This window comes from Trifolium pratense, linkage group LG2 (genome assembly GCF_020283565.1).
Source record: "Trifolium pratense cultivar HEN17-A07 linkage group LG2, ARS_RC_1.1, whole genome shotgun sequence".
In the NCBI taxonomy this organism is placed as follows: Eukaryota; Viridiplantae; Streptophyta; class Magnoliopsida; order Fabales; family Fabaceae; genus Trifolium; species Trifolium pratense.
In genome coordinates this window covers 11,500,433-11,513,185 of record NC_060060.1, presented here as the reverse complement: position 1 = coordinate 11,513,185, position 12,753 = coordinate 11,500,433, and the positions used below count along the sequence as shown (strand labels likewise).

Here is a 12,753-nt window from a genome sequence, read left to right as displayed (position 1 = left end):
AACACATTGTGAACTATGAGTTGTATTGTACTTGAGCAAAGTACATAAGGAAACATTCTTCAATGCAAGTGTCATAACAAGTACATTTTTCTCTCACATACCATGGTAATATTCCAGATGTTTTATTCCCAATATGAAGCTATTTCTAAGTTGTCATTGAGGCTACTAAACAGCTGCACATCACAAAGAAAATAGAGATGAAGCTTCATCACACTTGCTGATACAGTCAAGAATGGTTCAAGAACGTTCCTGCACACAGTTTTGCAAAGCCACCTCCAACTGTCATGATTTTTTTCCCTGAGGTTCCAAACGACTATATCTGACCTCTGATATTGGAAGGAAACAGGAAACAACTCATTTGTACTTACCAACATCTCACACTTCCTTGACTTTTACGAATCAAAGATCAAGACTCTTTCAAGCATGAACAGAGAATCTGACATTTATGCATAAACTGTCTACTGCTTGTTATGCATTGAGTAACGGCCCTTTTTTAGTCTCTAACTGATATACCTGAAGGCCAAGCTTCAACCTCAAGCAAGCATCTATAAAAGGCAACCAGAACCAAGAGAAAGAGCAAGAGTTTTCAAGCAATCTAAGTCTCACAATCACATTAAATCTCTCATGCTCAAAGCTCTTTTTAAGTCACTCTATTTGTTTTATAATCTGAGTATCAATCTCTTTTAGAATGCTTTCATCTAAGCTTCTCATTTTGTATTAAGTCTGAAAATAGCTTAGAACCAAATCAATCACATTGTAATAGCTCAAGTCAATACGTGACTATTGATTAAATGTTTTTGGTCAAGGTGACTAGGAAAGTGTAAAGCTCTAGGAGCTTTGGTAGTTGTTGATCTTAGGTCAAGATCAAAGAAGAATTGTAGATCTTAGATCTGTAACCTTTAAGTGATTCTAGTGGATAAACTCACAGGTGGTGGGGATTGCACGTAACCCAAAGATTAAGGGTGAACCAAGATAACTCTTTGTGTTTATCTTCTTTCCCTTAACTTTTATTTTCTGCTACTTACTTACACTGTACAGATCATTCTTAGAACGATCTCACTGTGCACAGATTTATTTTAATTACTAACATTTTATATTGTGACTTAAAGTTAAATTTTAAACGGTTCACAATTCAAACCCCCCTCTTTCTTGTGAAAATTTTTGCTACTTCACTCTTTTCCTACGTTTTCATCATCAAAGAGCATTAGTGATCCGATACTTTTCCGATACGTGTATCGGAGAAGTATATGACACGTATCGATTATATTTTTTTAAAAAAAATAATATTAATTTCTGATACTTTTCCGATACTTGTATCAAAGAGTATCGAACGAATATCGATATCAAGTATATATCGGACACGATCCTTCACCATTTTTAGAGTATCGGAGCAGGAGGTTCAGAGTTCAAGTCTTGGCAAAGGAGAAAAAACTAATATAACATTGTAATACTAACAACTAACATTACCGTAATTAAAAAATATATATTTTTAAATAATTAAATGATATATAATTTTATGTGTGTCTAAATAATTTATATTTGGGGTTCCCAAATATTTTTCTAAATTGCTTCTATTAAAAAAAGTAAAACCGAACTACACATTTTCCAAGCATGCCATTTTTTAAAGAAAATACCACGTAATTTTGCTCTCTAAAGGCACAAAATTTAATTTTAACCTTTTTTGTATAAGCATTTTTTTTTAAAAAAAGGAATGGTACATTGGAGTAATTGAAATTATTTAACTAAATAATGTTATAATTTGGAGTAATTGAAATCACTTAACTAAGTAATTGATAGAGGGTACTTTGGAGTCAAGTAGGTTGGGAATAGGCCAGGCGGTCTACAGGGGCCTTCGGCCTGGCCTGTATAAGCCTGGTCTGGTCTAGCCTGATTATTAAAAATGTCAGGCTTAGGCTTTGAAAACGGCCTGTTTACATAAATAGGTCAGGCTTAGGCTTCTAAAAAGGCCTACGAAGCCTGATAGGCCGGCCTGTTTATAATAATAATTATTTATATCTTATAAAAAAATATTATTTATAATAATTATTATTTTTCGTAATCGTATTTATTATTTTATTAGTTTTTAATTATTGTGTTAATCATATTATTAGTTTTTTCTTAATGTTGTAGAAATTATAAAAATTTAAATGTTAACTTTTTAAGGCCTGTTTAGCCTATTTAAAAAAACTATATAGAGAAGTTTTAATGTAACACAGACTTTTAAACAGGCTACAAGGTCAGACCAGGCAAAAAAAAATAACATTTGATAGGCCGCAGGCCAGGCTCAGGCCTGAAAAAAAATCGTTGGCCAGACTTAGGCCTGTCAAGGCCTGGCCTGGCCTGGCCTGTTCCCAACCCTAGTCAAGCGACCAAATGAAGAATTTTAGGTCTTAAAATTTTGAGTTAAAAAGATCGACCTTTTAAAATTTCATTTGGTTATAAATATATAATACGATAATTAAATTTAAAATATTTTTCTAGTTGAATTGATAAAGTTAAAAGCCATGAATCCTTCATCCTAGACAACCTTTCATCTTAGAAATTTTTTATTTATTTATTTTTCTGAATTTATATATAATTTTTTATTTTATTTTAGGGTAAATGATCATTTACCCCCCTGCAAAATAAGCAAATTTTCGTTTACCCCCTATGCAGATTTTTTTTCTGTTTACCCCCCTACAAAAAATAAATTCACTCATTTTGCCCCCCGTGTGTACAGCAGGACATGTGAATGTGCAAATCTGCTGACATGGCTTGTACACGTGGAAAAAATAATTAATATTTATTTTTTAAATTCCACGTCAGATAATATATTTTTTTTAATAAAAAAATTCCTACAAAATAAAAAAATGGATTTTCTTTTTTTTTTTTTTCCAAAAAAATCCTACAAATAAATTTTTTAAAAAATTTCCTGCAAAAAAAATAAATTTTTTTTTCCTACAAAGAATTTTAAAAAATTTCCAACAAAAAAAAAATGAATTTTCTTATTTTGCTCCCAAAATAAATATTTACTCCAAAATAAAGTTTATTTTCAAAATAAAAATTTTAAAGATTTATTTTCAAATCTTTTTGAATTAAAAAAAGATGATCTTTATTTTTTAAAAACAAAACATTATTTTTTTGTTAATCTCTTTGAATTAAAAAAAATAGAAAAAGAAGTTTTATTCGAGTTTTCCTCTTATACCAAAATCATTTTCCCTAGAACTAGAAAAATAGAAGAAGTAGAAGACAATTCCGGTGATTGAAGAAGACGACGACGAATATGATCACGACGGTGGAAGCAAACTGGCGAAGATTCTGTTTTTTTTAAACCAAAAAGATTTGAAAATAAATTTTTAAAATCTTTATTTTGAAATTAAACCTTATTTGGGAGAAAAATATGAAAATTCGTTTTTTTATTTTAGGAAAAAAATAATAATTTTGTACGAAAAAAAACTATTTGTAGGAATTTTTAAAAATTTTGTAGGGAAAAAAATTTTATTTGTAGGATTTTCTTTTAATTTTGGAAAAAAAATTCGTTTTATTAACTTTGTAGGAAAAGTTTTTGTTTTTGAAAAAAATATTATCTTACGTGGAATTTAAAAATAAATATAAATGTTTTTTTTCAAGTGTACAAGCCACGTCAGCAAATTTGCACAATCACATGTCCTGCTGTACACACAGGGGGCAAAATGAGTGAATCTATTTTTTGCAGGGGGGTAAACAGAAAAAAAATCTGTATAAGGGGGTAAACGAAAATTTGCTTATTTTGCGGGGGGGTAAATGATCATTTACCCTTTATTTTATTAGGTTTTTTATTATCCAAGCTGAGATATATGAAGAATGACTTTTTGGTCCTTTGTCCGGTGGTTAGGACATCGTTTTTTTCATTTTAAAGACACATGTTCGATTCCCATAAAGAATAACAATAAAATTTGTTTCGGACTTTGCCATTAATCATTACTCTTCACAAAATTAAACCGAACATTATCTATAACAATATATAAAGGGGATAAGGGAGTTTAGGCTGAATTTTTTTTTGTCCATTTTGCCCTTAACTTCCTTTATGGTTTTTTAATTATTCCATAATTGCCCTTAACTTCCTCTCTTTTTTTTATGGTTTTTTCATCTATATCTATTCTATACTATAATATATAAAAAAAATACATGAGTTTTGGGGTTGAATTTTCATAATACCAACATTACCCTTACTTTTTTTAGTAGCAACAAAAATCAAAAATCATTTATTAACAAACTCACCATAACATAAGACGTATCTTTTTTTTTTTGTACATAAGTTAGACACAGGCAGGCGCGAAACGCGCCTATCTGGCACGCTAGTCTGAATAAAAGGGACCAGGCCTAAAACAAGCTAAACATTATCTACTAAGCACAAGACTAGAGCAAACATAACTTTTATCCATAGGAGTCTTCAACTTCGTAGCAAGTTACTTTGCAATTGCAAAATATGTTGAGAAACATTGGGATAAAACCATACACTATAGTATAGATAGGCCGGTTTTCTTTTTTCTAAAAAGAATATATGCTTTTCTAGTGATATATGCATGATAGTAATGTTAACAGGTAGACCTATTTACTAATATAATGTATTTTGTATAGAAACTTAATTTCATTAGACGGCTCTTGTAAAAATGATTAAAAAATTTACAAATTAAAATAAAACAATAACAAACAATAATGAATTGGTCTAAGTGATAAGAGTCTTAGTCGCTTTAAATATATAATCAAGAGTTTAATTTCTGACTCATATGTCCGAAGAAAATTTGATTGGGAGGAAAGAATACACCTTGTATACCTCATAAGTTCTCCGACGAAAATTGGTTATTGTTAACGTTAGTAATAATTTCGTCCCAATATCATATCATGATAACAAAAAAATAAAACAATAACAAAATGTTTTTAATGAATAGAAAAGGAGAGCTGATTTGTCAAGGGTTGATTGGTCGAAAGCTCTATTTGAATGAGACACAAAAGTGAAACCAATTAGTCAAAGGGGTTTGGAAATGGGAAGAAGAAGCTAAAAAAAAGCTGAAGCAAAACTTCAGAGGAAAAGTTAATTAGGTTGAAAAAGATGTACTATCCATGCTAAAGAGAAGCACATGGGTGCAATTCAAAAATCTATGTTACGTGTCACACCCCCTATATATTACTTAAAGGGACCACACCCTCTATCTATATTACACGTGTTGGTCTTTTATTCATCTAAGAGGAAGACTTTGAGAGAGTCCCCCCCTTCCATCCACTCTTCTCTTCACCTACACCAACTATAGCCGCCACACTTGACAAAAGCCAATTAAATTTCATAAGGTTAAATATAATTTATTACACTATCTTGTAGTAATTTTTTTTATACATATTTTTTTTAGATAGAAATGGTTTGATTGTGTCCAGTGAGCTTAGTTCACGCATTTTATATTTAGGAGTTTAAATTCGAATTATGAATATTTCATTTATCTATTTTAAAAGTAAAATTTTAGTTACTAAATTATTTGATGATGAAAAAAAATAAAATGGCTCAATTGATAAAAAAATTTGATTCTTAAATAAATGGTCAGACGATATTTGATATTCAATTAGAAAAGAAGAATTTATCTTATATATGTTTCATATACGGCGGTAACGGTAACTATTTAGTAGCCTATTTTGCTATATATGGCGATCAATAATCATGTGTAAATTAATCATGATAATTGGTTGTGGTATATTTTTTATAAAATACTTGGCTAAATTTTGACAACATAAAAAATCAAAGAGTTTTGAATTTCCATTGAGAAAGAAGTTCATTTTTAATATTCGAATGTGTATAAGATAAGACTATCGTCAGTGGAGAAAACCTATATGAAACAAGAAAAAAAGGCTACTTATTTTTTGTGAAAAAAAGTCTAAACATGCATGCACTTGGACGTTGGCCAAACTCAATTTTCATTCCAAATTTACATTCATCATTGCATCATTTTTGTCACTGACATAGTATAACATATATGAATGTAAATTTTACTAGCGTGAAGAAGACTTACAAGAGAAACCATACTTAATATGGTTAAAGTTTTTGTTCCCTTAGACACTTTAAAACTTGCCATAGAAAATAATACCTCATCACAAATACAATATGAGGAATGAATGCAATGAACCTATCTATCAAGAAAAAGCTTGAAAGTGAGATGTGAATATATCATAACCATGCGGGACACTCATAGTGAAGTTTGTTTCATTACATCCAAAAAATCACATCGTTTTCAAGCCAAAAGTGAAAACGGATATTTTTTAGCATTTTTCCATTTATGGGGGTGAAACTTGGAATTGTATTTTTAGTGTGCAAATTTGAATGTTTATTTTAAGTAGTTAGGATATGGCATGAGATTGCAAAGTAGGATATGATTTGCTTTTATTACTACTAGTAGTTAATTAAATAAAGATAAAGTAGTGGTAATTAATAAAGGATAAGGATGAGGATCATAGAGAGAAAGGTCAGCACTCAATAGTAAAATAAAGATATAGAGAGATTTGCTCTCAAGTTATTTATGCTAACAATTGAAGTTAATTTTGGGATTAATCAATTTGACATATTTTAATTGTTGGAATTAGTATTTAATTTTTTAATGGAGGATGGATAATAAAATATGGTAGAGAACATGCGCGTGACACGGGCAAGATTCCTTTTGGTTATGCTTTTGAGTTGTTTGTCAAGCTAATGATCTTACTTTAATTAAACTAATCAATCAAATCAAAAGAAAATTTGTGCATTAAAGAAGTGGGTGTCATGTTTATTCCAACACATCAAGCCCTTGTTTCCTATCTTCCAACTTTCATTAAGTTTGATTAGATATCGTAATCACGATTTATATATAGTCACACACCCTGGCTAATTAAAGTGCAATATTATTGTAATAAAAAAAAAGTGCAATATTATTAATTGACAGCAAAAAAAAAAAAAAGTACAATATTAATAATTCCAATATTTGACATTTCTCATAAGTCATTGTTTATAAGTAAAGTATTTTTGGATGACTTTTCATATATAAGTCTTAAAAGGTTCAGATTGATCTTAATTAGTGCAGTGCGTAAGGATTTATAGTCTCTTGGACTCATATCGCCTATTATATCTACTTCATACAGTTATATGCAGTAATCTCAATCAATAATTTCTGACCGAATGACTCACTTAAAAAGTAATTATGTAAAATTCAAATCCAATTTTTATTTTTTGAAACCAATTTTATTAGAAGTCAATCATAAGCATAAAGAATACTCATGAAGAGAGTACAAAACCCTACAAAAATAAGCATGAAACCAAAACCATAGATTATACACATGGTCATATGGATAATGATATAGAAATATTTTTTATTTATTTTATGAAATGATATATTGCAATATTACTAGCAGTAGTATACATACATGCATCGAGGTTAGTTATGTTTTGTGCTGTATACGTCACACACAATAAACTTCCATGTTTCCCTCCTCCCATACTAATCCATTTCACACTAGCATTAGCCATGATTAAAATATTATTCCTATATATATATGCTATGCTTAATTAAATTTCAGTAGCTATAGTCTATAAATATAATATATGATTCCTTCAAAAAAAAAATATAATATATGATATTTTTATGCAAGATGCATGGTTGTGAACTGAACGAGTATACCTCTACTGTTTCTTTCATTGTTTTACTTAAAAATGGTTAGCCTATAGGCCTAGTTTTCAATAACCCCTAAATTGTGCCACAATTTGGGCCATTATATCTAGCTTAATTTTGTTCAGTGGCTAGCTCTAACTTCAAGGTTGAGAGACTATAGTGGCTCACGAACCTCCACAAATTACTAACCAATCACTCTAAAGCACATGGACCAAGGTACGTAGTGTAGTTGGATCATGGCCAAACAATTAAGTGCATGTTTGGTTTGGCGTTAGAATACCTCTAACGTGCGTTTGGAGCAGTCAAACGCGGTTTGACGGTAAAAATTTATGTTTGGCTTTGGATATGTGTAAATCGATTCTAACCCAAACGCACGGTGGGCCTGAAGCTAGGATTCAGAGCTTCTACGTTTGATGGAATCGATTCTGAAAATTCGATTTTGTTTCCCAAAGCCATTTTCCGTTATTACCCTTTATAAGCATCGATCCGCCATAGTTGAAAACAATATGTTTTTCATAAGGAAGAAGTAAAGAGGAAAAATTGGTGTTGCAGGGAAGAACATATGTTGTTTCCATGGTATCCCACTTTGCTTTTTATGGCAAGGTAGTGACTCAATTTCTTCAACATAGAAGAATATGAGCAGATGGGGGAAGGAGAAACAGTAGAAAACACTAGTAGAAAAATGACTTTTGGTTTGGAGATACCACTACCGGTATGTGAATACCAGTAGTGAAATACATTTGACCAAAGGATTCCACTACTGATATTTTTAAAACGGTAGTGGAAAGTTCAGAGACAAGGGATTTCACTACCGGCTTTGCTAAATCCGTAGTGGAAAGTAGACACGGTGGCAATGTCGTAATTACGTACAAATTTGTTTTAATTATCTTCCACTACCGATCTAGGATTCACCGGTAGTGGAATCCTAATAGTGTTATTATTTTTTTCATATTCCCACTTTTCACTACCGATCTAGGATTCACCGGTAGTGGAATCCTAATAGTGTTATTATATTTTTCATATTGTCATTTTCATTCCCAATTTTCATACGCGTTCAATCTCCCTCCCACTGCAAACTCTCCATTCTCAATCGTCCCAAGTTCTTCCAAATCGTCCCAAGTTCTTCAAATCAAACACTCCAATTTCCCAATCATTCTCCAATCTCTCCATTCTCCATTCTCCATTCTCCAATCTCTCCAATTTCATTCGGTTTCATTCTCCAAACCCTAGAATGCTTGATTCGCCTCCAAATTTCTTCGTTTTTATTCGGTAAAGGTATGAATAAATCAAACTTCCTCCAAATTTCATTCGTTTTCGTTTTCATTCATTTTCATTCTTGTTCATTCGTTTTCATTCGCTTGGGTTTTCATTCGTTTTCATTCACGTCGTTTTCGTGGGTCTGTGATGTTCATTTCTGTGTGGGTCTGTGTTTTTTTGTGTGGGTTTTCATTCTTCTTCTGCTTGATGGCTTGATGATGAGAATGTCAATATAAAAATACAAATTTGCATGAGATTTGGAAGTCTGTGTAGGTCTGTGTAGGTCACTTTAGCATGAGATTTAATGAAAAGTAAAAAGATATATGGTCATTTCTGTTTATGATATTTATTTTGCTGCTATTTTGATTATTTTTTACTTCATAGATGATATGTAATGTTTTAAACCAAGCCATGTTTTGCTGCTATTTTGCTGCTATTATATCAGATTTTATTGTTGAAGCTAAACTCCAAATAGGCAAGAAAATTCAAATAACCAAGCCATGTTTTAATGTCAAAGTGTGATTCAAAATTCGTTATGTTGCTGCACATGAGGGTGTTAGGTATAAGCAAGTATATAGAAGTCACTCATGTTAACCTTGTGCTTAATATATTCAAGGTATATAGAAGTCACTCAAGTTATAGTGCTTAATATATTCAAGGTTGGCTAAGGAGTGAAAATATGGAGTTAGAATAGTGCTTAATATCTCTGCCATATAATATACTTACTCAAGGTGACCAAGTTTGATGTAGTTAGAATAGTAAGGGAAAATATGGAGATGGTCAAGAGGGTTTTGGTATGAGCCTAAGATAGCTGAGTAGTGTCTCTCCAAATACCCTTCAGCTTCACCACATAGCCTTATAAGATGGGATCTTTTTTCTTGCAAATACCCTTCAGCTTCGGCTTCAAGAAAACATACAACTTGGCCATGGGCAGGGGTCAATATTTATGGCCAATTGTATAAACATACAACTTGTTTTGATATTAACTAAGTTGTATAAACATATTTATAAAATTATCAATGCTTGTGCTGTGCAGGGGTTGCTGTGTTAGGCGGTGATTGCTGCTCCTGCGTTAGGCGGTGATTGCTGCTCCTGCGTGTTGCTTGTGCTGTGCAGGGGCTGGTGTTGCTCTTTTTTGGTGTTGTCATCTTTGTTTGAAGTTAGAAGGTTCAATCACGGTCTCATCTACAGGTACCGATTCTATTTCAAAACATAGAAGCTACTGCTACTGCTGTATTGTTTAAATACTTAAACAGATACGATATGGCTGATTCAACCGACAACTCTGCTGAAACTAGTCAACGTAATAAAAAAAGTGTTAGAGGTCCCACTATGTTGAAAGCAATTGAAAACGTTCGTAAAACGGGTATAAAGATCCCTCTCCAGTTTGATCTAGAAACTGGAGAGTGTTATGGTAACAATGCCTCCCATTTTAAGAGTTACGTAGCACTTCTTACTCGAGAAAGATGCAGTATTGCGAAAGAGTTGTGGAAACATATACCTGAAGGAGTAAAAAATGCTATGTGGACAGATATTAAGGTATTTGAAATTCAACATTTTGTTATATTTTATTATCATATCAAATACATCTTATGCTAACACCAAATTTTTTAATGTAAATATTTTAGGCTATTTTTGTTATACCCGAGTTTGATGATGCAAAAAGGAATGATCATTTTAAGAAAATATGGTTTCACTATGCGGCGGAGCGGTGGAAAGATTTTAAATCACGGTTGACTAGAACTTATATCACAGACCCCAAACCAGATGACGTTCCTCCATACGTCAAGTATCCTTACATCAAAAAAGATATATGGGAAGAGTTTGTGAAGTATCGACAGACCTCTGATTTTAAGGTTAGTGTAATTTCAAAATCATTAAACTGTGTTGACTGCTGCTACTGCTGCTACTGTGTTAAATATTGTGTTTTGTGATTTGTGATTTTGTGATTTTTATGTCTTGACTGCTGCTACTGCGCTAAAACCGCGCTAAAACTGCGCTAAAACCGCGCGAAAACTGCTGTTTCTGTCTTTAACATTGCCTAAAACTGTGATTCTGCTGAAACTGCGTTAAAACATTGCCTAAACTGCTGAAACTGTGACTGAAACTGTCTTTAACATTGTTGGTAGTCTGCTGAAACTTGACTGAAACTGAAACTTGACTGAAACTTGACTGAAACTGTCTTTAACATTGCCTAAGTCTGCTGAAACTGCTGAAACTGCTGAATGTGATTTTTACATTACTAATTATTTGAGTTTATAATAGGAAAAAAGTCAAAAGGGTAGGGAGAATCATGCAAAGAATGTTTACCCACATGTATTATCCCGTGGAGGGTATAAGAGGCTCGAGGAGCAGATGATCAATGAAAAGAGATTGTCCTTATCGAAAGATAGTTCTGGCTTAACTGATGATGATCGTCATCCATCTCCACCGGAACGCTATGAGACATGGACGAGAGCACGACAAAAGAAAGGGGGAGAATTCACATCCGAGCCTGTAAAAAAAGTTGCTGAGAAAATTGTAAGTAACATTATAATCATGCTTTTGCTTCAAGTAACACAATTATTTACTATATTGTGACTTTGTTTGTGCATGTTGTAGGAGAAAATTGTTGAAGACTCAAAAAAGGGTGACTTTGTTCCAACGGGACGTCACGATGTCCTAGCAGAAGCCATTGGAACACCTGAGCATGGTGGTAGTGTTCGTGGTGTTGGAAAAAAACATAACATTACCACTTACTGGGGAAGATCAAAGGTTTCACGTCAAAGTCAAGGTATAGATGTCAAAGAGCAACTAGCAGCATTTAAAGCAGATTTGGAAGCTAAGTTTGAGGAAAAGTTGGCGCAAGAGCGTAAGATGATGCAAGATTCTCTTATGGAGACACTAAAGTCCATGGGTTTATCCCAAACCTCTGATACAAATAATAGAGTCATGGTACCTGAAGCGCAAACTGAACAACTTGTTGTCACCGGAAGCGCAAAAGGGAGTTGTTCTCCTGCACCGGTCAAGATGCAAAATGAACTCAAGGAGGTTGTTGTCACTGAAAGCGCAAAAGGAAGTCGTTCTCCTGCACCGGTAGCAGAGGCTCAAGATAACATGGACGATGTTCAGAAATTGTTAATCATGGTTCTGAAAAGGGGTGATGATCATTTGGATGTAGAATTAATTCATTGTTCAATGTGTACTAATTTTCTCATGTCTTGCAAGTGTATAAGAGAGTTGTTGGTGGGTTCTATTTGGCTCGACATGAGTACTCTAAGTGTTTGGTGCTCGTAAGTGTACTTTCTTATTTACTACTATCTCAATATCTGTTAATATGTTATATATCTCTCCTAACTTTAAAATTATATTCAGGTACATTCATCGTTTATGCATTGAAAACAACACCACAAATGTATATGGAATTTTGGAACCAACTTTTCTGAACATTGTTGGTGATGCTGGGAAAAAAAGTGATCAGAGAATATCTCAAAGTAAATGCAAGAAATACATCCAGCATAAGTTACAAAATGAAAAGAAAGAGTGTCAATTATTACCATTTAACCATGCGTAAGTTTGTATGAATTTGTGTATTTTTTTAATACTTATTTATTTTTTATAACTCATAGTTATTAACAATATAATACTGTTCTTCCACGCACGCGTACAGAGGACATTGGCAGTTGATAATACTTTGTCCAAAGATAAATACCGTGGTTGTTATTTGTTCACTACATTGGAAACTTAATCCAATAATGGAGAAAATTGTTTCAAGGTAATTAAGTTTATACTTTAGGGGTTTTGGTTATATACTATAAACATAAATTATTACAAATTTTATATGATTTTATGCGGCTTTTTTTTCTTATGAATT

The 12,753-nt window shown here is 32.3% G+C and overlaps 1 protein-coding gene across 1 annotated transcript; it reads left to right on the top strand.

Moving 5' to 3' along the window:
• The first annotated feature begins 8,966 nt into the window (after positions 1 to 8,966).
• LOC123904171 lies at positions 8,967 to 12,453 on the top strand. The gene is made up of 6 exons (XM_045953861.1): positions 8,967 to 10,091; positions 10,157 to 10,439; positions 10,529 to 10,756; positions 11,166 to 11,420; positions 11,502 to 12,172; positions 12,255 to 12,453. Exons 2-6 carry the CDS (start codon positions 10,164 to 10,166, stop codon positions 12,451 to 12,453), a joined length of 1,629 nt encoding a protein of 542 aa, XP_045809817.1. The 5' UTR covers positions 8,967 to 10,091; positions 10,157 to 10,163.
• The last annotated feature ends 300 nt before the right edge of the window (positions 12,454 to 12,753 follow it).

Excerpts from the sequence above, each read along its gene's own strand:
- LOC123904171 (XM_045953861.1), top strand. The coding sequence starts at position 10,164 with ATGGCTGATTCAACCGACAACTCTGCTGAAACTAGTCAACGTAATAAA. Across the intron at positions 11,421-11,501 it reads AAAAAGTTGCTGAGAAAATT|GAGAAAATTGTTGAAGACTC; the intron begins GTAAGTAACATT and ends TGCATGTTGTAG. Across the intron at positions 12,173-12,254 it reads ACTCTAAGTGTTTGGTGCTC|GTACATTCATCGTTTATGCA; the intron begins GTAAGTGTACTT and ends AATTATATTCAG.